Source organism: Hyposmocoma kahamanoa, unplaced genomic scaffold, assembly GCF_003589595.1.
Source record: "Hyposmocoma kahamanoa isolate Upper Pololo Valley unplaced genomic scaffold, ASM358959v1 63, whole genome shotgun sequence".
NCBI lineage: Eukaryota > Metazoa > Arthropoda > Insecta > Lepidoptera > Cosmopterigidae > Hyposmocoma > Hyposmocoma kahamanoa.
In genome coordinates this window covers 16,894,294-16,921,402 of record NW_020653851.1, presented here as the reverse complement: position 1 = coordinate 16,921,402, position 27,109 = coordinate 16,894,294, and the positions used below count along the sequence as shown (strand labels likewise).

Genomic DNA, 27,109 nt, shown 5'->3' with positions numbered 1-27,109 from the left:
TTTAAGTTTGGTTTTTTAATTGATCTTTGATGTACATCTAAAACATAATTATATTTACATAGATTACGCTCCATAACCAGGATATATTTTTTGAAAACTGCTTCATTTTAGAAGGAAGTTTATATATAACATTCTAAGGCCCTATGTACATTTGATGTACATAATATGTGAAGTGATTCAGACACAGGCAATATTATTCCTATGATCATTTAAATTTAGATAATAATGAAAATACCGCATTCAAATTTGGTGCTATTATATTTTACATAACCATAGGGTATCAATGAAAATAATTCGATTTTCATACAAATTGAGGACATACTTGGGCCTGAAGCATATAATTGTATGAGGCTTAAAAGTAGTAGTATGGTACATGAAAAACTTCGCGAACAACATGCTTCTATACCCTCAACAGTTTCCAAGCCTTTGTGTTATCGTCCATCATTAAAAAAAATATAAAAATTAAAAAATCTACCAAAACTGCTGCAGACACCGCGTATCACTGTGATACGAGACGAATTAATATATTGCTTAGGCACTAGCTAGCAGTGAGTAGCTGAGACAGCAGATCTATATGGGACACAATACTTCATGAAATTGGGGCTCTACCTTCACTCTCAAATGATTATCGACGCTCAACGAGAGTAGCGCGCTCAGCTTTCTTGGCATCCACTTTAGCACCTCTTTTCCTCGACCAGTGAATGTGAAATTTGAAACCAGAAGAATAATTCCATAGGTCGTGATGAAGCCCAAATCGTACCGTTGGTAAAAAAAAACACCACCGCACGTGATAATGCTTCAACAGTGCATTTATCGCAAGAAATGTGAAGTCATAAAATACGAACTGGATGAAATAAATTTTGTATATTACGTGAAATTTTATAATTCTCCTATTTAGCATAAAAAGTTATCGACTATTTTCGTTCGTAGAATCTTTAAAGCTCTCTGCTGAAAAATTGCCATTTTGCAGATGTGATTAGTACACCAAGGGCGCGAAATTTTGGCTTTCAAGTTGTGAACTGAGATAAATGAGGTCAAAGGTCACTATGCTAAGTTTATGGGAAAAAATGAAAAATTTAGGTGCACGACTTGGCCGTCCTGTCACTACATATTATAAAAAAAATTACTTGTAAAATTTTGCAAGCGCAAAAGTGTACAATTGTGCAAAAAGAAAAATTAAGAAGATGGCTGCTCTTTAATAGGGAATCAACTTTCAGCTTATTATAGTAACAAAAGGCTTTTTTATTATTGTGAATTCACTTCGTACTCCTAGTAGCTACAGATCTGTCACCAATTTGTTTTTGTGATATAGGAAAGAAATACCAACAGAAATTGGTTGCAATCGCCAGAGGCATTACAAAGTATCTCTAACACATTTTTTTAATGCACACACTCATAGCCCAGCTTTAGGGAAACCCTGTTTGTCGGGTGCCATGGATACAAACATAGACACCATAAATTACACCCAAACTCACGAGAGATATGAATGTAGGCCATACGAATATTTCTCCCGGGCCGGGAATCGAACTCAGCAACTCTGTGTGGCAGACCAGCATGGTAACCCTTCGGCCACGGCGGCAGTTAAACGACATAATGTACATATATAGTAAATGCGTTGCCTGGCTGCGTATATGGCTTTCCGTATACAGTACGTTCCCCAAAGAGAGCTGAGTTAGGTAAGCTTTTCTAAGAAACTAACATCCATAACTAGGGTATGAATTAGGTACGGCTTTTCGCAATTAAGGCTCAGAAAGAAGAAAGTGTATCTAATTCGTAGCTTCAAAGGGATGGACTGTATACAAATTTCAGTAATTTAGGCTCTCGTTGGGCTACGGTATTACATATTCCGTATACTATAAACATATATGCGGCTTAAGGCATACAATGTAACAATCGTTCAAACGTTAATAAAAATTTATTGCGTAACTGGTTTTATAATGTTAAACAATGCACAAGATAGCATAGTGAACATGTTGTGAGTCTTGCTGCCTTCTTTTAAAAGGAACCGGTGAAATCCCGTACAGCTGACCGTCATAAATACTTATCTCAATAACTAATAACTAGGATACTTCAGCCCAAATAAACAATAACGTTATGGTTACGCTACAATACTGAGTAACAAAAAGTTAATCACAATTTCCGGAGATGGAACTTCTCAGCAATTATGTATAGTAAGTATGTATATAAAGGTACCTAGTAAGTAACCGCGGCCCGGTCGCCTACTAACACGATTACAAGAAAAACATAACCGCGTAATTAACTAGATCATGTGGGATGACTCGATAATGTTTTTCTACTAACGGTGATGTGATAATAATATCTATAAATCGAAATGATAGACAACTCCTCATTATTCTATAACTCGGCGAAATTCTGATGGAAAAACATTGCAGGCATAATTCGTTTCAATGCTAGTACCGATGATAATAAACTCTAGAGTTCATTATAGTACGGCCATTAGCATAAGCGGTCTTTTTGTTACGATATAAACGAACATGAAAACCAGTCTGCAGCCCCCGGCAACGACCCATTCTAAAATAAGAACAAGAATAAAATTCATCAAGTCCATGTTTTGCAAATAAAAGTCGGCCAATTCTCACAAGAGTACAAGTAGCCTCCAGAGATAATGTGGCCAAACGCTTGCGAGCATCCGGTTTAAGGGAATAACCATGTGTACGTGCACGGAATTAAATTAACGAGCGTATAATTGGATAGATACTTCGACAAACCTTATTTCGCGTGTATTCATAACGTATAATTCTAATTTTCATAACAAAGGAAAACTTTAATGTGTTGACGTATTGATATAAAAAAATAAGATTGATTTACAGTATTTTGATTAATTATTAGGATGGCAACGTGGTCATGGGAAGCAAGTTCTTAGTATCCTGCGTACATCCAAGTCAGGTGTGACGCTCGTCGCTCGTTGCAGGAAAAACATGTATAAATAGGTTGGCGTTTTGAGTCCTGCGCCAGTCATCACGATGGGATACTGGTGCGCGGTGGTTAGCATCTTGGCCTTCGCGGCCGTAGCGCTTGCATCTGTGGGGGACAATACCCTGGACGGTGGAGAACGAGTTGTCCTAGTTTCCCCAGTGCTCGCACCACCCAGAGACTCGGGGGCTAATAATGGAGCGCTTCGCGCCAGACAATTCCCAGTTTTAGTGCTACTATCTCGTCAAAGTTCTCCGGATAATGTGCGTGAACATGAAGCAAAATCATTGGATAGGAACCCCCGGCCAATTTACGTTAAGGTGATTATAAAATGGTTTTTATTTGGCTTAAATGCAACTTTACCTTACATCAAACTGGTTTAATTTACTTGATGATAAACAGTGTGAAGATGATGTAATCTATATGTAAAAATATTTGGGGACTTCTATTCTGAATTCGAAGGAATTTTTATAACTTACGCGATAATATATCATAATTAGAATAAATAATTAAATTTTTCTTCAGAAACTAGAAGACCAAGAGGTACCAGGTCGCTCAAACCGTCAGCGCCGTCATTTACACAAGAAGCATTTCGGCTACTTTGTGGGCGGTGGGCACGGTGGCGGATATGGCGGCGGATATGGCGGCGGATATGGCGGCGGATACGGTGGCGGATATGATGGTGGATACCAACAACCAGCCAAAACAATTGTTGTGAAAGTCGTGAACCAAGGTACGAACGAGTTACATTAAATTAACTTAAAACTAAGATTCGTATTATTGTGTGAACATCTATGGAACATTTTAAGAGACGGATTTGACCTTTTCGTCTATTAAGAGACGTTGCAAAATATAAAACCAATAATTAAATTTCATATTAAAGTCGCATTTTGATAGAACGCAACTTTATTTTGTTTGTATTATAATAACAGGTTACGGCGGAGGTCACCACGGAGGCGGCGGATATCCCAGCGGCGGCGGTGGCGGCTACGGAGGCGGCGGTGGATTCGGTGGTGGCGGCGGATTTGGAGGCGGCGGTGGTTATGGAGGTACGAAGTAGTCAAAGTGTTACAGAATTAATATTCATTGGAAAAAGAAAACAAAAATAAATCCTAACACTATTTAGTTGAAGTATGGAACTTTAAGTGTGTTATTAAATAAAAGATTCTACTACAACTTCGAAAATAACTTTCCTGGGCACAACTCTTTGACTCTTTGATTTTTACTGAATTCGTCAAATATTACAATGATTCAATAATAATTTTTTGAATTGAAGGAGGTGGCGGCGGCGGTGGCGGCGGCGGCGGTTACGGCGGCGGTGGATATCCTAGTCATGGCGGTGGTGGCTACCCCAGTCAAGGCGGAGAGTGTGGAGGCGGATGCGGCGGCGGCGGCGGTGGCGGCGGTGGCGCAACCGCCACTGCACATGCTACTGCTCATGCTTCTGCGTATTCCAACTCATATTCCAACTCCTATACGTAAGTTGATGATAGAATAATAGGAGTTAATTCTGAAGAGTCATTGCACACACCTTCATTAAATATACACTTCGACGATTGATACGAGACCTAGATCCTAAATCCTCTGTTAGACGTATGGCTTCACGGGCGAATAAGTTTTAAATGAAACAGTAATTTATACTGAAGATGATAGTTCAAAGGTAATGTTGAAATAATTCTCATCACTCGTGTAATAATACCTATGTTAGTAGCAGTAGAGCTCCCTGTGAAAGAGTTCGTCTAGGGAAGTACTGCCACATTACCCTATTTCTGCCGCCAAGCAGTAATGTGAGCATTACTGCATTCCGGTTTTGAAGGCTAAGGGTGCTAGTGAAATTACTGTCAAATGAGACTTATCAAGTTACGTCTCACGGTGACAGACGCGGTGACAGCGGTCACGTCTTTGGGATTTAAAGCTCTGAGTGGCACTGCAACTGTTATGGACAGCCGCAAAGCTTACCATCAGTCACACGACTTATTCGTACCGTCACTTGATATTATAAAAAAAAATTACACATAAAAACCCAACTAAATCACCCAATTAAATGTCTAGATTTTAGTCTAAAAATTTCAAGAACGAAATATTTTTCCGCAGTCGGTACATTAAAATTAGGGGATTAGTCAGATCTAGGGTTCTAGGCTGCTAAGCAGTCGAGGTCTCGAATAACGACCCACGCATTAACTGCATGCAGTCGAAACCGACTTCATGCAGCCGAGATCGCAGTAGATTACAACTTCAGGATTTGTCTGCAAACATGCAGTTAATCTGTTAGCAGCCTTAGTTATTTGCCTTTATTATACATATGGATACCGTCCCTTCACTTGGTATCATAAAAAACCTCACACGTAAGTTACAGTAAGCCACAAATATTTTTTTTTGCTTTTTAACTTAAATATACCTTTTTTATGTATATATTATGGGTGCCGTGTTGGAAAGTTAACAAAACACTAAGCGATTACCTTACTTTTAAATATGGAACCTATAATATACTTAAAAAGTATTTAACTTGAAAAATGCCAGTTTGTGACTTATAACAACTTACGTGGGAGGTATCGATAGGTATATGCCAAGATTTCAATATGCCAAGATGCGCAAATCTGATACGAAAATAACATTGCAATAATTTTCCTTTATTGTGGGAGAATTATACTTCCTTGTATGCACAATGCATTCGAATTACCACTGAACATGGAAAATGGCCAAATAGCAAGTTAATACGGTTAATATTATGGATGTGTGGTCAGAATATTAAATACGTTCTATACTAATATGTAGGTATACGTTTTTAATATAAGTTTCTAATAATGCATAAAATTTTTTGCCATTGGTAACGTCTCACTCTCTGTTTCGTTTTCCTCTGCCTCAAAGGTTCCCTGAGAAACATCGCTCTCAGTGATAAAGCCGCCTTTGCTCTCATAAGTTCTAAGTTGTCTTTGTACCGTTTTGTTTTTCTGGGCAGTAAAGTGTCTATCTATCTACCTACGTTTGAGTACCCTCAGTCTGCGTTGTCATACTTTACAATAATGAAAACAATTTTAACCAGATATAAAAGAAAGTAATTATATTTCAAGGCAAACAAAGTGAAAATCACACTGTAAGGACGGTACTCCACTAATGATACAATCGAGTATTGCCAATTCGGCATTGAAATTAATTTAATTAATCGACAACTAGGATAATAATAGAGAGGGGCAACTCTAGTGGCACTGCAACTGTTGGTGAAAAGGAAAGGCGTGTAGCTTACCACCAAGCTCATGCATGACTTGTTCCTCCCGTCACTTGATATTAAAAAAAAGGGGATGCCGGGTGAAATTTTGTACCCCTAAATTTTGTACTGCTTTAAATTCTGTATTTCAAATTTCACGAATTTATAACATGGTTCTTAATATATATACATTTTCTATTTTTTATTTTTATGTAGGCTGTTTTCATCCCTATCTAAACTTCTAATTGAAGTATACTTTGAAATGAAATATTTTAGTGACTTGGGTACCATCATGACAATGTGATCATAGCTTTAAGTTTAAGTTGTATATATACATACGTATTTACTGTTTAGTGATAATTTTATCGGAGCTAATCGAGACGCGTCACACAACTACTATCATAAAATGTATCGAGTTTCACTAAAAGGTAGTCTGAAAAACAGCTCAAGCTGAGACTTATGTTTTTGTCTACATTACATACAACTTCAGACGATGTTACTTAAAACTAAATTGTCATTTGAAAGTAGATAAATAAAGCTCTTTATAATTATTATTTAGGATAACCAATAAATAAATACAAACGGACTAGTACAACAGAGAAACGGAATTAAATTATTTGAACAGTTATTCTCACATTTTTCGTTTTTTACAATATCAAGTGACGGAATGAACAAGTCACAGACACGCCTGCCCATAACAGTTGCAGTGCCACTCAGAGTTTTAAATCAAAAAGATCCGAGGGGCACTGCCACTGCACCCATCGGGCTGAGACATAAGTTGACAAGTCCCATGTGCCTGTAATTTCACCCTTACCCTTAAACCGGAACGTAGTAAGGCTCACATTAGAGCTTGGCATGACATACACAAAAAAGAAAAATACAGTCCAATTCAATCTCCGCCTATTTTTGAAGTTGGTTAAATATATATGTGTGTGTAGTGTGTGTGTGTGTGTATATACATATATATATATATATATATAACTGTGGTAATGGTAAATACTTCTTTTGCAATAAGAAGTCAAGTTGAAAATTTAATATAATAAATAGACATGTTTGTGAACATCATTGTTTGAATTAATATTAATAATAGGGGTTAAAGTATGAAATTGCCGATTTGTACTGAAAATCTAAATTGTTTATTTTTTAAATTTTTAACAAATTTATTTAATCAAAATAGTTGCCATTATTATCTATACATTGCTGCCATCTAATGGGAAGGTTATTAATGCCTTTGCGATAGAACTCCGACGATCTAGACTGCACCAACTGTGTGAAAGCATTTTGTACTGCCTCCTGGGAAGAAAACTTCTTGTCACGTAGATAATTGTCCAAATCACGAAAAAAATGGTAGTCCGTTGGAGCAAGGTCTGTAAATACGGAGGACGACGAATGGTTTCTAACTGCAGTTCCTGAAGGGTCAAAATGGTTTCTCGTGCTGTGTGAGGTCTCGCGTTGTCGTGGAGCAATAATGGTGAAGATCGATTCATGAGTCGGGGCTGTTTTACTGCTAGTTTTGTCAACATGGTTCGGAGTTCGGCACAATAGACATCTGCCGTTATTGCTTGACCAGATCGGAGAAAACTATAGTGAATAACACCATGCTGAGACCACCAAACAGTTACCATTACCTTTTTATTGGTAAGTTTTGCTTTAGGACACTGTTGTGGCATTTGACCTGGGGTCAGCCATTGCATTTTTCTTTTCCGGTTATCATAAAGAATCCACTTTTCATCACATGTTACAATTCGATCGAATATTCCTTCATTTCTGTACCGGTTCAACAAGGCAACACAAGTTTCAACACGCGTTTCTTTCTGCAGATCAGTCAAATCATGAGGCACCCATTTTTCGTATTTTTTTATTTTATTGATTTGACGCAAGTGAGTCAATATTGTGGGTAAGGTAACGTTAAACCATGCCGCTAATTCCTGGGTAGTTTGACTAGGATCGGCTTCCACTATCTCTCTTAATTCATCGTTATTCACCTGTGTGGGCGGTCTTCCTCGTGGCTCGTTCTTTAAGTCGAAATTTCCATCACGAAAGCGTTTAAACCAAAATCGCACGGTGCGTTCATTAGTAGACCCCTCTCCAAACGCAGCATTGATATTGCGGGCTGTTTCTGCCGCGTCAGTTCCGCGTCGGAACTCGTATTCAAAAATCACTCGAATTTTCGCAGTATCCATCTTTCTTGTCTAAATTGAATAACAAAAACAATTGAAAGTCGATATTCAAATGTTTCAAATTTAAAAAAAAAAATCACAGAAACCATTTGAAAAAAGTTTCATTCGAAAACCTCAAACCATGAAGATTCTATGAAAATTCAAAGAACCTATTGCAATAAAACGGCAATTTCATACGTTAACCCCTAATACTTACTAGTAGAGCTCCTTGTGAAAGAGTTTGTCCAGGGAAGTGCTGGACCTTACCTATTTCTGCCGCCAATTAGTAATGTGAGCATTACCGCGTTCCGGTTTAGAAGGGTGTGGGGTACTGGTGAAATAACAGGCACATGGGACTTGTCAACTTATGTCTCAGGGTGACAGGCGCAGTGGCAGTGCCCATAAGGTCTTTGCGACGTAAAGCTGTGAATCGCATTGCAACTGTTATGGATAGGCATGTCGCTTACCACCAGGCGAATTGTTCGTCCCGCCACTAGTGCCATATAAAAAAAAAATATTTTGCGTAATAACTTATTTCAATAATGTCTTTATTTAAAGCTAACATTTTTTATTATTAATGTTATTTACTGATTTTAATATTTGGTTTCAGGTACAGAAAACGCTAACTTTCGATTGTGTAGTAATCAAATTGCTAAAAGTGAAGGACAATAAGTACTGTGAGTCAATTTTGAAGATGTCGTTCTACCAAAATAGCTTTAAGAAAATTTTATGAGTGTTACATGGAAAATAATTTTTAACTTAATTAATTGTTCTATTTTTAATTATATAACATTATCATCTATTGTTGTTTGCTATTTACCTGAAATATGTTAATTTAGCAGTATCATATTCTTGTAATATGATTATAATAATTGAATTAACTGTACCTAGTAATGAATAGATAGAGAAAGAAGATTTATCCATGTAATACCAGCAGTGAAGCATTAATAATTCTAGCCAGTATCATGTAAAATAAATTACTTAGTAAATGACTTTTTTAATTAGTTTTTCTTTTATTTCTATTTTCCAGACTTTCGTCTACCCTTATAATTTTCGCACAGTAATATTAATTAAATAAGAATGTGACGTGTACTAAGATCATGCATTAAAATTCTCTCAATCATTCGTAGATGGAACTAATTGTTATATAGTTGTGCGATTAACATCTCCAGTTAATTTGTTATTTCTTACAAGCGGAAAATATAATACGGTAGGTAGTTAGCGATGACTCCTCGAAGCCAAGTATCTTAGACATCTTGTATTACTGAGCTCATCTATAATTATAGCAAGGTTTTAGTGGAATTTGTTGTGAGAACAGGTATCGAGAACAGAAAAAAATTATTTACTAGACGGGAAATACGTGACTTATTATGTACGCACTTATTGTGTTAGCGTAAACAGATTTTTTTTTATTATTCATAATCTCGTTCGAACTAATTTTGGCTGCAAAAACAAAACGCATTATAGAAAAGCAAATAAAATTTTCAATATGTCGTGCCCATCATCATTTCAGCCACAAAACGTCCACTGCTGAACATGGGCCTCCCTCAAAGAATGCCAAAACGACCTGTCCTGTGCCGCTTGCATCCAGCAGATTCTGGCAACCTTCACTCGATCACCAGTCCACCTTGTGGGTAGTCTGCCCACGCCGCGTCTTCCGGTATGCAGTCGCCATTCGAGAACTCTTCGGCCCCATCGGCCATCAGTTCTGCGAGCAATGTGCCCTGCCCATTACCACTTAAGTTTTGCAATTCTTAGGGCTTTATCGGTTACTCTGGTTCCCTTGTGGATATCCTCATTACTGATTCGACCTCGTAAGAAAACTTCAAGCACAGCCTTTCCATTGCCCTTTGAGTGACCTTGAGCGTTCTTATGAGGCCCATAGTGAGTGACCACGTCTGAGTGCCGTAAGTCATCACTGGTAACAAATACTAAGCGAAGACTTTTGTCTTGAGACACTGTGGTATTTTGGACAAGAAGATATGGCGTAATTCCCTGAACGCTGCCCATCCGAGTCGGATTCGACGATTGACCTCTTTCTCGAACTTGGACCTACCTAACTGGATAATTTGTCCTAGCTATACATAATCGTCAACAACTTCGAGTGTAGAGTTTCCGATCTTCATATCGTACCCATGGTACAGTAAAGGTGAAACCACACATGATCATTCGTCAAAAGTGCTTTTATTACATGATAGTCACACAATAATGCAAACTATATGAAATAAATTATGTATTTGTGACATTTTACATCTCTCGTAAAAAGTTACCGATTAATTTAATTTCATTTTGAAGGTGAGGTTTTATTACACCGAACGGTGCGCATTGAAAACCGTAATTGAAAAAAAAAAATTACAAAAATGAATAACTTTGACTTTAATCTCCTCTTTTTAATTCAATTAGTTGATTGATACCATTTGTGCGTGTCCAAGGCCTCTCAGTGGGTATTTTGTATAGGTAGGACTTTAATTAGAGGTAACTAACTGACAGCTACTCATGGTTCATATTATGTATGTTTGTGTTATGTTATGCCATTTTTATATAGTGATGTTTTTGATTTAGTTCTCAAAGAACTCACCGAAGCAGAATCAATCGGAATCAGAAACGGAAACTAAAAACATTTTTGACATTGGATTTGCTAAACAATATTTCATTCACAAATTATGTATAATACACCCGCTCGTAGGTCCCGTCTGTATCATTTGTCAATCAACTATTCTACTCCCACAAGTCTTGTCAATAATTTATTATCATATTAAAATTCGATAAATCAATAGATACCCTAGACTACATAGAAAATTTTTCAATAGCACACTCGCGCGTACACACATGCGTTCTGCCAAATGTAAATAATTTTCCCATAGAAAAACAAAAAGGTCTAAAATGTGTTAATGTAACACACCAAAATATTAGAAGCATAATAATTAGATAATTTTCTTACATTAATACAAAGAACAAAAGTTTCTTGGGACATCATTATCCTAACCGAGTGTTGGCTACCTAAAACTGACAATATTCCAAATATTAAAAACTATAATTACTACATGACTACATAAAATCACACTCAAAATGAAGGAGTTGTAATTTATGTTAACAGTATGGTAATACGCTAAATATACAAGCTGAAGAAACCTATATTTCTGATTGCAACTGCATTGCGCTAAGAATAAATATTGATACTCTAATTTTAGCAATATACAGACCACGATTGAATGAATACTCGATCCTACAAACTTCATAAAATCTCTTGATCAATATTTGTGTAAGAATACAAACGTAAAAAATATCATATTAATGGGCGACATCAATATTGATATCACTGATTCCAGCGTAAATTCCAGTGCATATTTGGATACTTTGTGTTTGCATGGTATGTTGCCAGTTTATAATTTTCCCACGCATAATAAAACATGCTTAGATCATATAATTCTTAAAACTAAACATCAGGCATTTTGCTACGTATCAGAGAACACTATAACTGACCACTATTGTACCTTTCTGACTCTTCGAACAAATGCTCAGGTATTCAAGCAATCCTGTAAGACAATATCTCGCATTGACTATGAAAAACTAGATAACGCTCTTAAATCTTGTAATCTTAATTCCATCTACACTATGACTGATGCTAATTTGGCCACATCTTACTTAGTAAACACACTTAGCAATATAATTTTAGCTAATACATTATATATCAAAATCTCTAATCACAAAAAAGTATAAACCATGGATCACGCCGGGTATACTTAGATGCATGAGAAACCGCGATAATATGCATAAAAAAGTTAAGAAAAATCCTAACAATACTATATTAGTAGAAACATACAAAAGGTACAGAAACTTCTGTAATATACTACTTAAAAAACTCAAAATTCAATATAATAAAACCAAAATATCCAGTGCTGCGAACAAATGTAATAAAAAGTTATGGCGTGCAATTACCACTGCAACTAATATCGATAAAAACAAATCTAGTGCGACCGAACTACTCTCATCTGATCCTTTAATTTCAATTAATAAAGTAAATACTTTTTTGCCAATGTTGGTAAAGATAATTCGGACAAAACACTGTCATATCAACCAACACCAGACATGGATCTCCCTCTTAAATCACATCCAAAGTCATTGGTCTTGCTGTATACGGATTGTTCTGAGATTGAATCGATTATACTTAACTTGAAATCTGATTGCTCAGTAGGTAGAGATAACATCTCGGGTTCAATCCTGAAAAGGCATAGGGACATATTGACAGAGCCTATCACGTACATTTGTATTCTTGCCATATCCACGGGTACTTTCCCGGATGTTTTGAAGTTAGCTGAAGTCCTCCCTATTCACAAGAATGGTAACAGGGACTGTGTAAATAACTATAGACCTATCTCTATCTTGCCTATAATCTCAAAAATTCTTGAAAAAGTTATTAACAGACAATTTATGAACTATTTGGAGAACAACAACTTGTTATCTCAGTCCCAACATGGGTTTAGATCAGGACATTCAACTAATCTAGCTATTCACGAACTAACAAACTACATAGTGACTAATTTGGATGCTAAGAAAAAAGCGATTGCGGTCTTCTTAGACCTAGCTAAGGCATTTGACACAGTCTCTGTTCCACTCTTACTACAAAAATTAGAACTATTGGGAGTTAGGGGATTGCAACTGCAACTGTTTCGGAGTTACTTGAGCAATAGATATCAGAGAGTCAGGATTGAGCAGTGCGTCAGCAATGATCTTCCTATTTATCATGGAGTACCACAAGGGAGTGTAATGGGACCTACCCTCTTCTTAACCTACATAAATGATCTCTGTGATCTCGAATTAGGGGAGGGCAGGATCATATCCTTTGCAGACGACACCGCTCTCCTTTTCGAAGGAGACTCTTGGCAGGATGTGTATAGAGAGGCTCAAAAGGGCTTTGATAAAGTGTCAAACTGGTTAAAGAAAAATAAACTTAAATTGAATATAACAAGACAACATTTTTAACATTCAGGACAAAAAATATTGTATATCAGAACATGAGAATGCCAACATCATTTCCCATTCTTGTCAGCCATCATCTGTTCCTTGTCCTGCTCTCACAAGAACATCCTCAAATAAGTATCTGGGTGTAATCATTGATGATACTCTCAGTTTTCCCCAGCACATTGATGGTCTAACTAACAAAGTCCGTAAACTAACGTATATCTTCAAAAATTTGAGACATGTGAGTGATCCTAATACTGTCAAGATGATATATCTCGCACTCTGTCAATCGATATTGACATATTGTGTTGAAATATGGGGTGGAGCGCCCACATCGACCTTACTGCCTGTTGGAAGAGCTCAAAGGTCGATACTGAAAGTTAGTCACTTTCTCCCACACTTGTATCCAACAATTACGCTTTTTTTTTATATATATAATAGACACACGCTTGGCCACAATCTCACCTGATGTTAAGCGACGATGTGACCGTAAAGTGACTGTAAAGTTTTAACAGTCCGGCAATTATTTATATTGTATGTCATTTTATTTAAGCATTCTAAACTATTTTTTGATCCTTCTTTTAATAACAAAAGAAGAAAACATACCGTCTGCCCAAAAGTGACGTTTCGAACAAAATTCGTTGGGATTTTTTTTTTATGTGTCATATTTGCTTATTCTTTCATTTTACTGGTTGTACTTACGTCACTAAATTATCATCATTTTATTATTATTATTATATTATCATTTTCTGTAAAGCTTACAATAATTGTAAAACTTGATGTTTGTAATTTATTTGCATTGCAACTGCTTTTTCAAACACGATTTTATCAGGTTGGGTGAGAGCCTGGAGATCTGTCACACAGGTTAGTTCCTAGTGTACACTCCAGTCTCTTGTAAAGGTACTCTAATATTTAAGCATTTTCATGTAAATTATATTAAAAAACTTTGTACCCTTTGTAAAGAGAAAAATAAAGATTATTATTATTTACAGTCTCGACATAGATCTATAATTTAATATTTGCAAACTTTGAATTTTAATAATTAGTTGAGTGAGTTAGTAAAGTCTATTCTTTAAAACAACACTATTTAAATTTTATAAAAATTAGAAACCCACTACACGTCTGTTTATTATCTTTAATTAAAAATCGGTTCATAGTTTGATGTACATTCCTATAACACAGTAGATGTAGATACACTTTTCAATATGCGGAATTAATTGTTATTTCTAGGGTTGTTCAAACCGTATTAATGTCTTCTAAAAATTTTTACAACTTAAAATTTGACTTTTTCTGCAAGGGAATTAACAAGTTTTGAGCACTTGTAGTTTTGAAGCGGGAAACCGAAGTGAGGACACTTAGGTTTCCATATTTGTACTACACAAATTGTGGATACCTAAGTGACGGCACCAACTGTACTAAATAACTGATAATCACGTAAATTTCTAGTTGGTTTCTACTAAATATGAATGGTTGATATCCAAAATAGGATCAAACAAATGTTTGTATGAGACGCGCTGCTGCATTTATCGCCTTAAACATTATTTCGCACCCCAATGTAGTAAGGCCGCATCTACAAAATGACAACTATTGAGGAGAGAGGTTTTACGGTTAAAAGTCTCTGTCTAATAAATTATTAGATTTTTTCTAATTTTCTTCTCACAATGACTCCACTAAAACTTTGCTATAATTATAGATACAGAGTACGAACTTCTTTTTATGATTGTTGGTTGTTTACAATTGATTAGTAGCAGTAGAGCTCTCTGAAAGAGTTCGTCCAGGGAAGTACTGCGGCTTTACCTATTTCTGCCGCCAAGCCGTAATGTGAGCATTACTGCGTTCCAGTTTAGAAGGGTAAGTGTACTGGTCAAATCAGAGGCATAAGGGACTTGCCAACTTAGTCTCTGGGTGACGGGTGCAGTGGCAATGCCCCTCAGATCTTTGCGGGTTAAAGCTCTAAGTGGCACTGCAACTATAATGGAGGCAGTTCTGTGTTACCACTACTACCTGTTACACTATTACCTGTGCAAGAAAGCCTGCACAGGGACCTCTACACAGAAAAGTTTGTGGTGATCTCGAACAGCGCCGGCGCTAGCCCATGTAGCGCCTGAGTGCAATCAAATAACGTGGCACCCTTTAGTAGGCACAAATGGAATATGCTTACAGATATATTTTCCCCAGTGATCGGAAATTAGGGTGCAAATGGTGTAATTATAAATCAAGTAGGGACGGAATCGCCCGTTTACTTTGTTTGCACTCGGCGCTCCCTAAGACGCTGCCCCCGTGTGTGCTGTGTGTATTTTTATAATTCCTAAAAACTAAATAGACACTCAGTATCCTACATAGTAATTTTATGATTGAAACATGATGTAATCAAGGTTATCGTGATGCATATTACTTTAAAAGAAGTTATTTAGTCTTAATTTTTTACGACCTCAGTGGCAATGGTTTGCACTAGGACACTGGAAAAGGGCCCCGGTTCGATTTCCAGTACGACAAACTTAAGAAATGAACTTTTCTAAATTGGCTTTGGACACATTGTATAAGGAACTCCATAATTTGAGATATTTTTATTTTCATTACATTTGTAATTCAAACTAGCTGTTCTCTTGACTTCTGTCCATTCACCATAGTAGACACTGTTAGTAATTCAAAAAATGTTCTATTCAGTTTTTCTTTAAATAACTTTGAATAGAAACAAACCTAACTTTTGTTTTTCAATCGTATAGGCAGATAGAGACTTTTTTACGTAAAGTGAAAAAATATATAAAATAAAATAGTCTTTATTTGACACGCATAAATTTCAAACAAAACGAAAAAAAAAAGTAAATTCAATTAAAATAAAAAGAAACATGTCAAAAGGGTCCATGACTCAGCCTCTGAGGACTATGTTAATTACATAGCCCTCGCTGTTATTCTGTCATGACCCATCATAATATGGAACACCACACTTCAAATAATATACATGTTACATGTTACGCACAAATAGAAATCAAAATTAAAATAACCGTAGACATTTAGGCACTAAATGAATAAAATTTAACATAAGCAACAATTGAACAAAGTAATTAATAATTTAAAAAACATACGCATCAAATAAGTGTAGACAATTAGGCACTAAGTAAATACAATTAGATACAAACAACAATCAGACAAAGAAAAAAAATCGATTTCAGTAATAAATAAGTAATTTAAATAGCATAATACCAAACATACACAGAACAGGTATATAAACACAAGCTACTTCATAAAGCCTGCGTCCCGAGATTTAGACACAATTTAGACATACAGAAAACATTTATGTTTAAAAGTTGGTAGTGTTTGAGACACTGCCACACGAACAGGAGAAGTAAAAGGCAAATAAGTAGACGAGCCATTTAATGGGACGTGGTCATCGTCGCTCATGGACATCTGTAACATCAGAGGAACTGCCTGTGCGTTACCAGGCTTTGAGAGTTGACTCACTTTTTGAAGAACCAAACGTCACAGCGCAGAGGGAATAAATACATCAGGAGGAAGGTCATTCCACATCTTCGAGGATGTAACGAACGTGATGCCCTAGTGGTCCTGTAATGTCAAGCATCAAGGATGTGAGGGTGTGCTCTACACCTTTGGCGGGAGGTGCGATTACTTTTTAATTGTATGAAAAAAGTTTATGAAATTGGAATTGTAATTACATCTTTTCTAATCGGCGGCACCTCAAGCGAAATAATGTGTCTTTTAATGTTTTGTCTCTGTGTTGACTAACAATAGTCATAAGTCTGTAAACAATAATAATAATAATAATAACGCACACACTCAACATATCCCCGCACTAGGGAAACCCTGTGTCGCGGGTGCCATGGACACACACATAAACAACCACAAATTACACCCAAACTCACGAGAGAAATAATTGCAGGCCATACAAATATTTCTCCCGGCCCGGGAATCGAACCTGGGACCTCTGCGTGGCAATCCAGCATGGTAACCGTTCGGCCACGGAGGCAGTTAAAAACAATAGTCATAAAATGTCTGTATTTACTAACAAGTGGACCTTGGATGCCAAATAAAAGATTTATTTATTATTATTATTAAAAACAATGTGACATAAATTGTTGTTACAGGAGAAAATCAGGTGGGATACAGTCGCACGCCGGCTTTTTGTCCACTAATGTACAGGATACTAAAAATTAAGTACATTCCTGGGACTCTGGTGTCGTAAAAAGATGTTAAATTTAAAGTTTGAAGGTCACGTTGGTGTAGGAAGCTTAGATTATTGATGAACGTTGAGTTTCCTGATTTCATATTATGTATTAACGATAAAAACTTTTTGTGTTTAGTTAAATACGTTAAGCATCCTCTATAATCTAAATCATCAAACTTATTTTATTAACACCAGTAACGAACAAAGACATAGAGACAATCAGGACTACAAGTATCTGTATTGCTTCGAGAAAAACTATGTATTTACACGCCTTACGTGTCTTGTCGACGAGAAAAACAAATGGAATAATAATTTCCCAATTATTCTATTACCTTGTGGGAGTCTTCACATAAAAACAACATAAAAACATTGTCATTATTAGATTCATTGCTAATTCCGATGTTAATAAACTCGAGAACTTTTTGTGGTACAACCATTAATATACGATCCGGTCTACCGTCCCCAAAACTCCTTATAAAAAAAGCACGACTATTGAATTTGTCAAGTTCATAGTTGCAAAACCCAGTAAAAAATGTATGCTAGCCTCTAGAGATGTTCTTAGGCAAATACTCGAGAGTATTGGGCTAAAGGGAATACCCCTGAGAATATCATGTATGATCAAGTTTGTAATTGGTTGATTGCTGAGGTAAAAAAGTTTCAATTACTGTATTTTGATTCGTTTTTACGTTGATTACATCATCGACCAAGGCATTTATAAATATGCTGACGTTTTGGGTTCTGAGCCAGTCGTCACGATGGGATACGCGGCAGTAACCGTTCTGGCCTTCGCGGCCGTAACGTTTACCTGTGTGGGGAGCAACACTCTTGAAGACTCGAGGAATATAAACACAGTCGCTGCAAGACAAGCACCGCTCTTAGTCCGTCTGTCTCGACAAAGTGCTCCTGTTAGTTTAGAACAAGAAGTCAAATCTTTGGATCAGAAGCCTCAACCAATTTCTGCACAGGTGGTTTCAAATGTATAGATGTAAATAGTTATGTATTAAAAAGTTGGATAAACAGTCGCTTGTTGTGCAGTTGATGTTTCGAAGTTGGCTTTTGAACACTGTTGTTATACTATTCGGGTTATCAAAAGTATTCAAAAATAGCCATTGATAAAAGTTGTGAGTATATAATAAGCTTCAAGCAATAGTTTGTCTGTATTATATAGCAATAAAGTTTATTTTTCTATAGAATCTTGAAGATCAAAACGTAGCAGAGGAGCTTAATCGTCAACGCCGTCATCCCCACAAGGGTTACGGCGGTGGTCACCGCGGTGGATACGGCGGTAAAACTTATATTGTAACTGTTCAGAGAGGCGGTAAGAATAAAAACAAAACGTAAAAGTAATATTAACATTGATATTTAGACTCCGGTGTTAGCAGTGTATGATAATTTACTAGTACTCTAGACTTTGTAAAAAAATCTTAAAAATTATTATCATAGTATAATTACTGTCATACAGATTTCCACAAATACTGAAATATCAAACAACAGACAACACTACAATGGTTTTGACATTCTAATGTCTGCTTTACTACGCCGTAAAAGTCGTTATATTATCTAATGAAACAGGTCGAACTAGTTTTTTTTTAAAAACGTCTCGTTAATAGTGTTTGCTGTCCATATTTTTATTGCAGGTCACCGCGGAGGCCACCATGGTGGTTACAAAGGCGGTTATGGTGGCGGTGGCGGCGGCGGAGGTGGAGGAGGTGGTGGATACGGCGGTGGATTTGGTTTCGGCGGCGGTTACGGAGGTACTAAATAATTGAAAGTAAAGCAATATATTGGGAAAAGGGAAAACAAGGGAATAAATTCGACGAATAAGCTCGAATAAGTTGACGACCTCAGTGGTCGAGTGGCTTACACACCGGTTTTCATGGTGTCCATCTGTGAGGTCCCGGGTTCGATCCCCGGCCGGGTCAGTGTAGAAAACTAACTTTTCTATATTGTCTCGGGTCTGGGTGTTTGTGGTGCCATCGTTGTTTCCGATTTCCATAGCACAAGTGCTTTAGCTACTTACTTTGGGACCAGAGCAACACATGTGATGTTGTCTAATATTTATTTATATTTATTTATTTCTTTATTTAAATTCAGAAATATGTGTAAGCATAGTGTGTAAAAAAATTAGAAAAGTGAGGTAAACTTTTTTGATCATCACTGAACACTTACGTCGAATGTAAACGTCATGTTTTAAATTTAATTTTTTTCATTCGAAGGCGGCGGTGGCGGTGGAGGTGGCGGCGGCGGCGGCGGAGGCGGTGGTGGTTACTACGGCTAAAGGAATTTCAGGTATAATTTTTTAACGTTTTCTACTACAAAAGTCAGCGCAGAAATATAATAATAAGAAAATCTTACAACATTCATAATTTTGCCATAGTTTTCCTGTAATATAGTTAAATTATACTTCACTCCTTTGAAATATCAAGGAACATGAAAAAGGGATCAGTGAATGACGCAATTGATACAATTTGCGTGTGACGTAGGTATACTTTTAAACTGCCTCCAAGGCCGAACGGTTACCATGCCGGACTGCCACGCAGAGGTCCCAGGTTCGATTCCCGGGCCGGGAGAATTATTTGTATGACCTACATTTATTTCTCTCGTGAGTTTGGGTGTAATTTGTGGTTGTCTATGTGTGTGTCCATGGCACCCGCGACACAGGGTTTCCCTATGCTATGTTGAGTGTGTGCGTTGATATTGTTATTGTTACTTTTGATACTTATGATTTTTGTCAGGAAAAGAAACAAATGAGTGGGTATATAAAGAAGTCCATTGACGTTATAAAGGTCACACAATGTACACCGTAATTTTAATTTCATGTGAATTTTGTAATTGTCAATACAGGTGCCCATACATTCACTCGTATAGTCACATTTATATTGAAACCAAATAAGTAACAATTTAGGAAGGTCATGTCTAGTCATATACAGCTAATAAGCATGTAATATATTGATATATACACATTATACAATACTTAGTATCTACACCGTTACGGGTATTCAAAAGCAAGTACTCACAATGACGATATAACGATAACGATATGCAGATTACTTACAATTCTAAAGTCGGCACATATATCAAAATAATTTGGTTCAACTTAAATTCTAGTGACGTCTTTCTCAATCTTATCATCTTCCGTCATTATAAACAACACGGAACAACAAACTTTGTTGCTATATTAAAAATTTTTACTTATGTGCTTTGGTCTGCCGACCCTAGAGTGTTGTAGGTACTGTTCTCGAATATTTTAGAATTATAATTGTAATAATAATAATCTTTGGCCTTGTGAGAGACGAGAGGCACACATAGACAACCACAAATTACACCCAACTAACGAAAGAAATAAATGTAGGCCATACAAAAATTTATCCCGGCCCGGGAATCAAACCTGGGACCTTTGCGTGGCAGCCCGGCATGATAACCGTTCAGCCACTGAGGCAGTTATTCTATATATATTATAGTCAATTGTAATATTAAAATTATAAAATATCACGATGTTTGTCCACTTGATTGACATGATTGAGATAATTATCCAATTATTTTTGTGAAATCACTCCACTAACTAGTTTGTAATAATTATTAATACAAAAACCGAACACAAACAAAAATTTCTTCGATCCCGCTCGCCATACCGTGGTTGATGCACTCCCAAGTAAACGGAACGAATCATGATCATGAATTTTAATATTATCGGTTTTAGGCGCTGAGGCGCGTGTATATGTTTGGTAGTAATTTGCTATTCTTAACCCTTCTTTTTTTCGGTTGTATGATTTATTTATTTGAAGGTAAAATGAATATCAGCAATGACAATGCGTTTCATAGACCTGTGTAGCATATGACATATTTGTCTGTTATTAATTTGAATTTTATTTTTTCATATCGTATTTCATGTCAATGTCGACACATATAATTTTTAAATTACTTTAATAGTAATTCTAATCAACAGCAGCTCTATTTTTTCTAATTACATAACTGTTGTTATTTTCAGAATATAACATGGCGTCAAATGAAGTTATTCAATATGGACCAGAAATTTGTGATAAAATTTTGTAACATTGTTGCTGAACTATTGTAATTATAATTTTAACTCATTCGCCCATATTCATCGAAATTTTAACTGGAAATTTAGTTTGCGTTTAGAAACTGGAGTATGCACCATACAGCTGTTAACATCAATATTCACACAAATACCTAATCCACCCAACAATAAAGATGAAATTTCCGAGTAACAATCAGTTAATCATTATTGTTTAAAACTAGCCAATAAAGTGTAACATAAATGAAAATAAAAATGTTATTTAGTCTTTCATTGTTTTTTACCCTTGTATTTTTATATAAGTGTACCGATTTTCCGTGATACTGAAAAAATTTAAATACCTTAACATTGACGTGCATCATGTCTTTTATAGTCGTCTTCAAACTACAAAAATTATTAGTACATACAAGACAGAATTGAATTGTTGTTAGAAAAGAAAATGTCCCGGTTTTATTAGCAATTTGTTGTTTCTTACAAAAAATACACCTGATTGGCGATATACTCATTGAGAGAGAGAGAGAGCTCAGTGAGTGATCATAATAATGACATATTCACTGATCGCGTTGAATATGTTTTTTTTTTTTATAATATCAAGTGACGGGACGAACAAGTCGTGCGCCTGATGGTAAGCTACACGCCTGTCCATAATAGTTGCAGTGCCACTCAGAGCTTTAAATCGCAAAGATTTAAGGGGCACTGCCACTGCGCCCGTCACCCTGGGACATAAGTTGACAAGTCCCATTTACCTGTAATTTCACCAGAACCCTTCAAAACCGGAACACAGTAATACTGGCATTACTGCTTGGCGGCAGAAATAGGTAAGGTGGCAGTACTATCCTGGACGAACTCTTTCACAAGGAGCTCTACTGCTACTAAAATTAATATAATAATAATCTGTTACAACATGTAAACATGTTGGCTATTTAGTTCTAAGTTTGCAATGTAAATGGATAAATAATCGGAAAATATGATAGTAATAACATTTTATTGAAACTCACACAAGAATAGCAAAGCTCATTTATAACTAAAGCAATATTTAGTAAAATCAATTGTGAGAGCAAGTATAAAGACCAACAGAAAGAAACAGTTGACAAGTCTTAGCTATTTCTGCCGCCAGTAATGTGAGCATTCTCTGCTTCTCTCAAGGTGACAGGCGCAGTAGCAGTGCCCCTCAGACCTTTGCGATTTGAAGCTCTGGGGGTCGTATTCCAGAACTCTACTCAATACTCAAGACAGGACTTGAGTATTGCAGTGAGCACTGAAAATCATACTCAAGTCCTTGCCATTAGGGTCGTATTTCCAGTGCTTGAAATCATACTCAAGTCTGCTCAAGTCCTGACTTGAGCATTGAGTAGAGTTCTGGAATACGATCCTGAGTGGCAGTACAACCATTATTGACAGGCAAGCTCACGACTTGCTTGTTCCGTTATCTGATAATATAAAAAACGTGAACGTTGCATAATGATTTCACATTATAGGATTTCCAGAGTTTGAAAATTAAAATAAACCAATGTATTACAAAATATAATAATAACTATGTCCTAGTCAACCTCACCAATTACATGATCTTAAACTTCGGAATTTTCTGTAATATGATTACCAAAGCAACGAAATTCACTTGGAGGCACTATACCCAGAACGCCCAGACCAAAACCACTTTAGAAAATACCTCATTCATTCCACATGGCAAATCGTTAAGCTGTCAAGGTCGTCAATCTATGACGCAAATTTAAAAAATATACATAAGTATTTAATTTCAAATCCAAGGTACAAAAAGCCGAAGTCGAGGACCTGTCGAAAATTGTTGATTTACATCTCAATTTTTCAGTCTGATCACTTCGTGGCGTTTTTGTCTTTGATGTACCATCTTGAATTTAACATAAATTTACATTCCGAACGGCTTTAAAAAAATGGGCACTATTAGTACGGTCAATATACTCAGTTCTACACTTTGGACTGTTCATAATAAGTGGCTTATTATTGAACCAAGATTTCGAATGTGCTCTTATATTTATTATTATTACAAACTGTAGCTCCTACTTTGTACGACTGCTACTTTTTAACTTTGTAGAACTTGTAACACGTTAATTAAAACGCCTTCACAATATTTATTGGCAATATTTCATCGGAGTGTATTCAATCTACACTTTTATGCCTTCAAAATTCGATAGGAGTTACCTGGTAATTGAGGGTCGAGATGCCATTTCCATTGCTATTTTTTTAAAAAGCAAACATCATATTTTCTTATTGCAGTAAATATTTTACTTAACGTTATAGACTTAATGTTATAGACTTGAGAAAGTAGAAACAAAGATAATAGATTGCTTAAAAAAAATAAGGTGGCAAACTTAGAATAATAACGCATAGAAGGATAGTTTCATATCAAACGAACTGTCACAAGTGAGGCAAAAACCAAATTCATGTAGGCGTAAGCAACTTGTAACTACGCTCGTCGGCACGCACACAAATATACAAATAATGATGCCATGGAATAACATTTCCCTCAAAAGTGGGGAAATTGTATCTTGCTTAACTCATCATTAAGTTAAAGGTGCCTACAGATTTGCCCGACAATGTCGATCAGGTGCCTACAGATATGCTCGGTTTTGTCGATGAAAAACGAATATAGCACTTATTTGTAAATCCAAGATGGCGGACACGATTTTTCAAAATATGCTATATGGGTATCCTTTTCGAGGTATTTGGGGATGCTCATTACGAATATGGCACTCATTTCTAAATCCAAGATGGCGGACACGAGTTTTCAAATAAATGCAATATGGGTATCATTTTCGAGGTACTTGGGGGTGCTCATGACGAATATGGCACTCATTTCTAAATCCAAGATGGCGGACACGATTTTTTCAAAAAAATGCTATGTGGGTATCATTTTCGAGGTATTTGGGGATGATCAATGTGAATATGGCACTATTTGTAAATCCAAGATGGCGGGCACGATTTTTCAAATAATGGCAAGTTGGGTATCGTTTTCGAGGTATTTGGGGGTGCTCATTACGAATATTGCTTTTGTTTGAACTGTCGTGTTTGCCATCTTGGATTTAGAAATGAGTCACATATTTGTATTGAACATTCCCAAACATCTCGAAAACGATACCCAACTTGCCATTATTCGAAAAATCGCGCCCGCCATCTTGGATTTAGAAATAAGTGCCATATTCGAAACCTAAAACCGAAAATGCCATAAGCAAACATTAAAGAAAATAACTGTTAAAATAGATTAAAAAATCGCTTAAGAATGCTCCCCTTTTAAGAAAATAAAATATTTTAATATAAAATATTTCGCTTGAGTTACGAAAAGAAAGACATATAATAAGCTATCAAAGTTGTACTGGTGGTGCCAACACTATAGTAGAAACAAATATATACTGTAAATTTGTTGCAATATGTGCTCCAATTCAAATAAAATTAAAATAAATAATTATTCAATAAAGCATGAACGCAGAGCCGTTAAAAGTATTATAAAATAATTAAGTGTCCCAATCACTTACAGGAGTTAACGAAAACATTTAATGTTTATTCAAGTAAATATTAGTTCAAGATGCGCAAATAAATCGAAATTACAGGCACCACTAAAATTTACGTAATATAATTATTTTGATACAGAATAGCAAAATGGGGAGAAAAAAAATTCGTTACTTTGCAACACTTTCGTATCTTGTTGCCGCGAAATTATTTTTCTGTTTTAGTGAATATTTACATAAAAATATGAGTTGAAACGCATTACTTACTTGTGGAATGCGATGTTAGTGTCTATTTTGTTTGTCTGTTGTATTTTTACACCCATTTACCGCACATTTCGTCATTTTTAGCAAAAAATTTTGGAGCTGTTCGCGGTGCAATATGACCTTGAGCACTAACAGCCCGCGCGCTCCTGGGACGCGTTTGGAACCCTCTAACTTGCCTCACTTAGCGTGTGCGGGCTAGGTTTCTATGCGTTATTATTCTAAGGTGGCAAATAATTTTATTTACCTTTATGTACTGAGTTCTTAGGTTTTCGCGATTGTTACACATAGGAAATGAAACTATTCTTCCGGGTTTAAATCGCGTATATTTGTTTTTTCAAACAAACCGACGTTTCGGGCTCTTTACAGGGCCCTAATAATTTGTAAAACTTAACGTAGCGTAAATTGTGATGTTTTCTTTGTAAAATTAAAAATAAGGTATTTAATTAATAACTATTGTAACTATAGTGAAAAAATAGGGTGGTTTGCATTAATATTAGACATAACTGGTTGAAGACTGTACCACCTCAGCCAACCGTGACCATGGGACCTGTAAAGGGCCCGACACGTCGGTATGTTGGAAAAAGCAAATATACGCGATTTCAATCCGGTTAAATAGTTTCAATTCCTACCTTTATGTAATTAAGAAATAACTACTTTATTTCTGTGTAATAATCATTGACTTACAATTATATGGACGTCGGGTCCGCGCTAAAAAGTGTCCGCACTTGTAAGGCGCTAAAATCGCATACAGAGCGCGACACTCCGCTTTAGTCTTCATTTGTTCTACGGACAGCGCGATACTGCGATGACATAACAATTTAAATTTCGAATAGGTTGACTTGGGACATTTTTTTCGTGGTTTTTGTATTAGACCCGTCGTCCATTTATTTGTAAGTCAATGGTAATAATGACAGTTTTTGATTCCGCGAATGCCTAGCTGTTGTAAATAAAAAACAACACAGTGCAACAATACAAATCACAATGTTGAAAGACCATAATTAAATATGACGTTATTATTAAGAATTTAGATAATCCTAACGTATTCATATAGCTTTAAATAGTCAAATTTAACTTGATCAGTCTTAATCGAAACTGTAAGGTGTATGTATACATTTTTTAAACACTATGAACCACAGTGCCAGACTACTTATCGCCACACAAATACAAACATTGTAGAAACAAGGCGGCCAACACTATCCCCGGGTCGGCGGGTTCGGTCTGTAGACCCCTTTAAGTCAAGTGTCAAAGTTTACTCGTAACACCCAGAAAAGAAGATATTTTTAACTCCTACGACAATGTCGGGAATTTCGAATTCAACATATTCCGGACTTCAACAACATGCATGTAGGAATGGGCGTTACAAATCGTATATAGTTATTGGAACTATATATTGTGGCAATATCGAATATCCGATATCATGTATCTTAGAAACTATAGTATATATCGATATTGCTCCGAATCGCGTATTTTATAGCGATGCCGAATCAAACCGAGCGATTATCGAGTGGATACCAATACGAAATCATACATTTTCCGAACTATATACCGATATTGCTTCGTATCAGATATTCACTGAGTGGATATCAACGCGAAACCATTTTTGTGCGTCTTCGAAACTATATACTAAGGTTTTCGGCATTGCTCTTGTAAAACTATATATCCAATAATATGTAGTTTCGAAAACTGATTCCGAATATCAGTAACGGCAATGTATGAACGCAGCGCGACGCGGGCAGTATCCATGCATATATAGTTTCGAAATCCGATTTCGAATATTGATATACAGTTTCGATATGATATTTAGAAAAAGCATTACCCATTCCTAATGCCCCAGTGAAAATATTATGATTTACCTTCGTGGGTTGGACAATTAAAGTGTTCCTT

General features: G+C 36.2%; 2 protein-coding genes across 5 annotated transcripts; both read left to right on the top strand.

Annotated features, from left to right (window-relative positions):
• The first annotated feature begins 2,968 nt into the window (after positions 1–2,968).
• LOC113230379 (glycine-rich protein 23-like) lies at positions 2,969–9,256 on the top strand. Its single transcript, XM_026464287.1, has 5 exons — positions 2,969–3,254; positions 3,460–3,667; positions 3,867–3,983; positions 4,211–4,412; positions 8,909–9,256. The coding sequence occupies exons 1-5, from the start codon at positions 2,985–2,987 to the stop codon at positions 8,922–8,924; spliced, it is 813 nt and encodes a 270-aa protein (XP_026320072.1). The 5' UTR covers positions 2,969–2,984; the 3' UTR covers positions 8,925–9,256.
• Positions 9,257–18,191: 8,935 nt separating this feature from the next.
• Positions 18,192–21,686, top strand: LOC113230539 (glycine-rich cell wall structural protein-like). Of its 4 annotated transcripts, none has more exons than XM_026464528.1 (5): positions 18,192–18,348; positions 18,635–18,728; positions 19,081–19,197; positions 19,660–19,732; positions 21,432–21,686. In XM_026464528.1, exons 1-4 carry the CDS (start codon positions 18,199–18,201, stop codon positions 19,719–19,721), a joined length of 423 nt encoding a protein of 140 aa, XP_026320313.1. In that variant the 5' UTR covers positions 18,192–18,198; the 3' UTR covers positions 19,722–19,732; positions 21,432–21,686. The 4 variants fall into 4 exon arrangements, with proteins under 4 accessions (XP_026320313.1, XP_026320312.1, XP_026320311.1 ...); XM_026464527.1 differs by having other exon boundaries at positions 18,192–18,408; XM_026464526.1 differs by having other exon boundaries at positions 18,192–18,408; positions 18,635–18,761; positions 19,660–19,725; positions 21,424–21,686.
• Positions 21,687–27,109: the final 5,423 nt, after the last annotated feature.

Excerpts from the sequence above, each read along its gene's own strand:
- LOC113230379 (XM_026464287.1), top strand. The coding sequence starts at position 2,985 with ATGGGATACTGGTGCGCGGTGGTTAGCATCTTGGCCTTCGCGGCCGTA. Across the intron at positions 3,255-3,459 it reads CCCGGCCAATTTACGTTAAG|AAACTAGAAGACCAAGAGGT; the intron begins GTGATTATAAAA and ends ATTTTTCTTCAG. Across the intron at positions 3,984-4,210 it reads AGGCGGCGGTGGTTATGGAG|GAGGTGGCGGCGGCGGTGGC; the intron begins GTACGAAGTAGT and ends TTTGAATTGAAG.
- LOC113230539 (XM_026464526.1), top strand. The coding sequence starts at position 18,199 with ATGGGATACGCGGCAGTAACCGTTCTGGCCTTCGCGGCCGTAACGTTT. Across the intron at positions 18,762-19,080 it reads TGTAACTGTTCAGAGAGGCG|GTCACCGCGGAGGCCACCAT; the intron begins GTAAGAATAAAA and ends TTTTTATTGCAG. Across the intron at positions 19,198-19,659 it reads TTTCGGCGGCGGTTACGGAG|GCGGCGGTGGCGGTGGAGGT; the intron begins GTACTAAATAAT and ends TTTCATTCGAAG.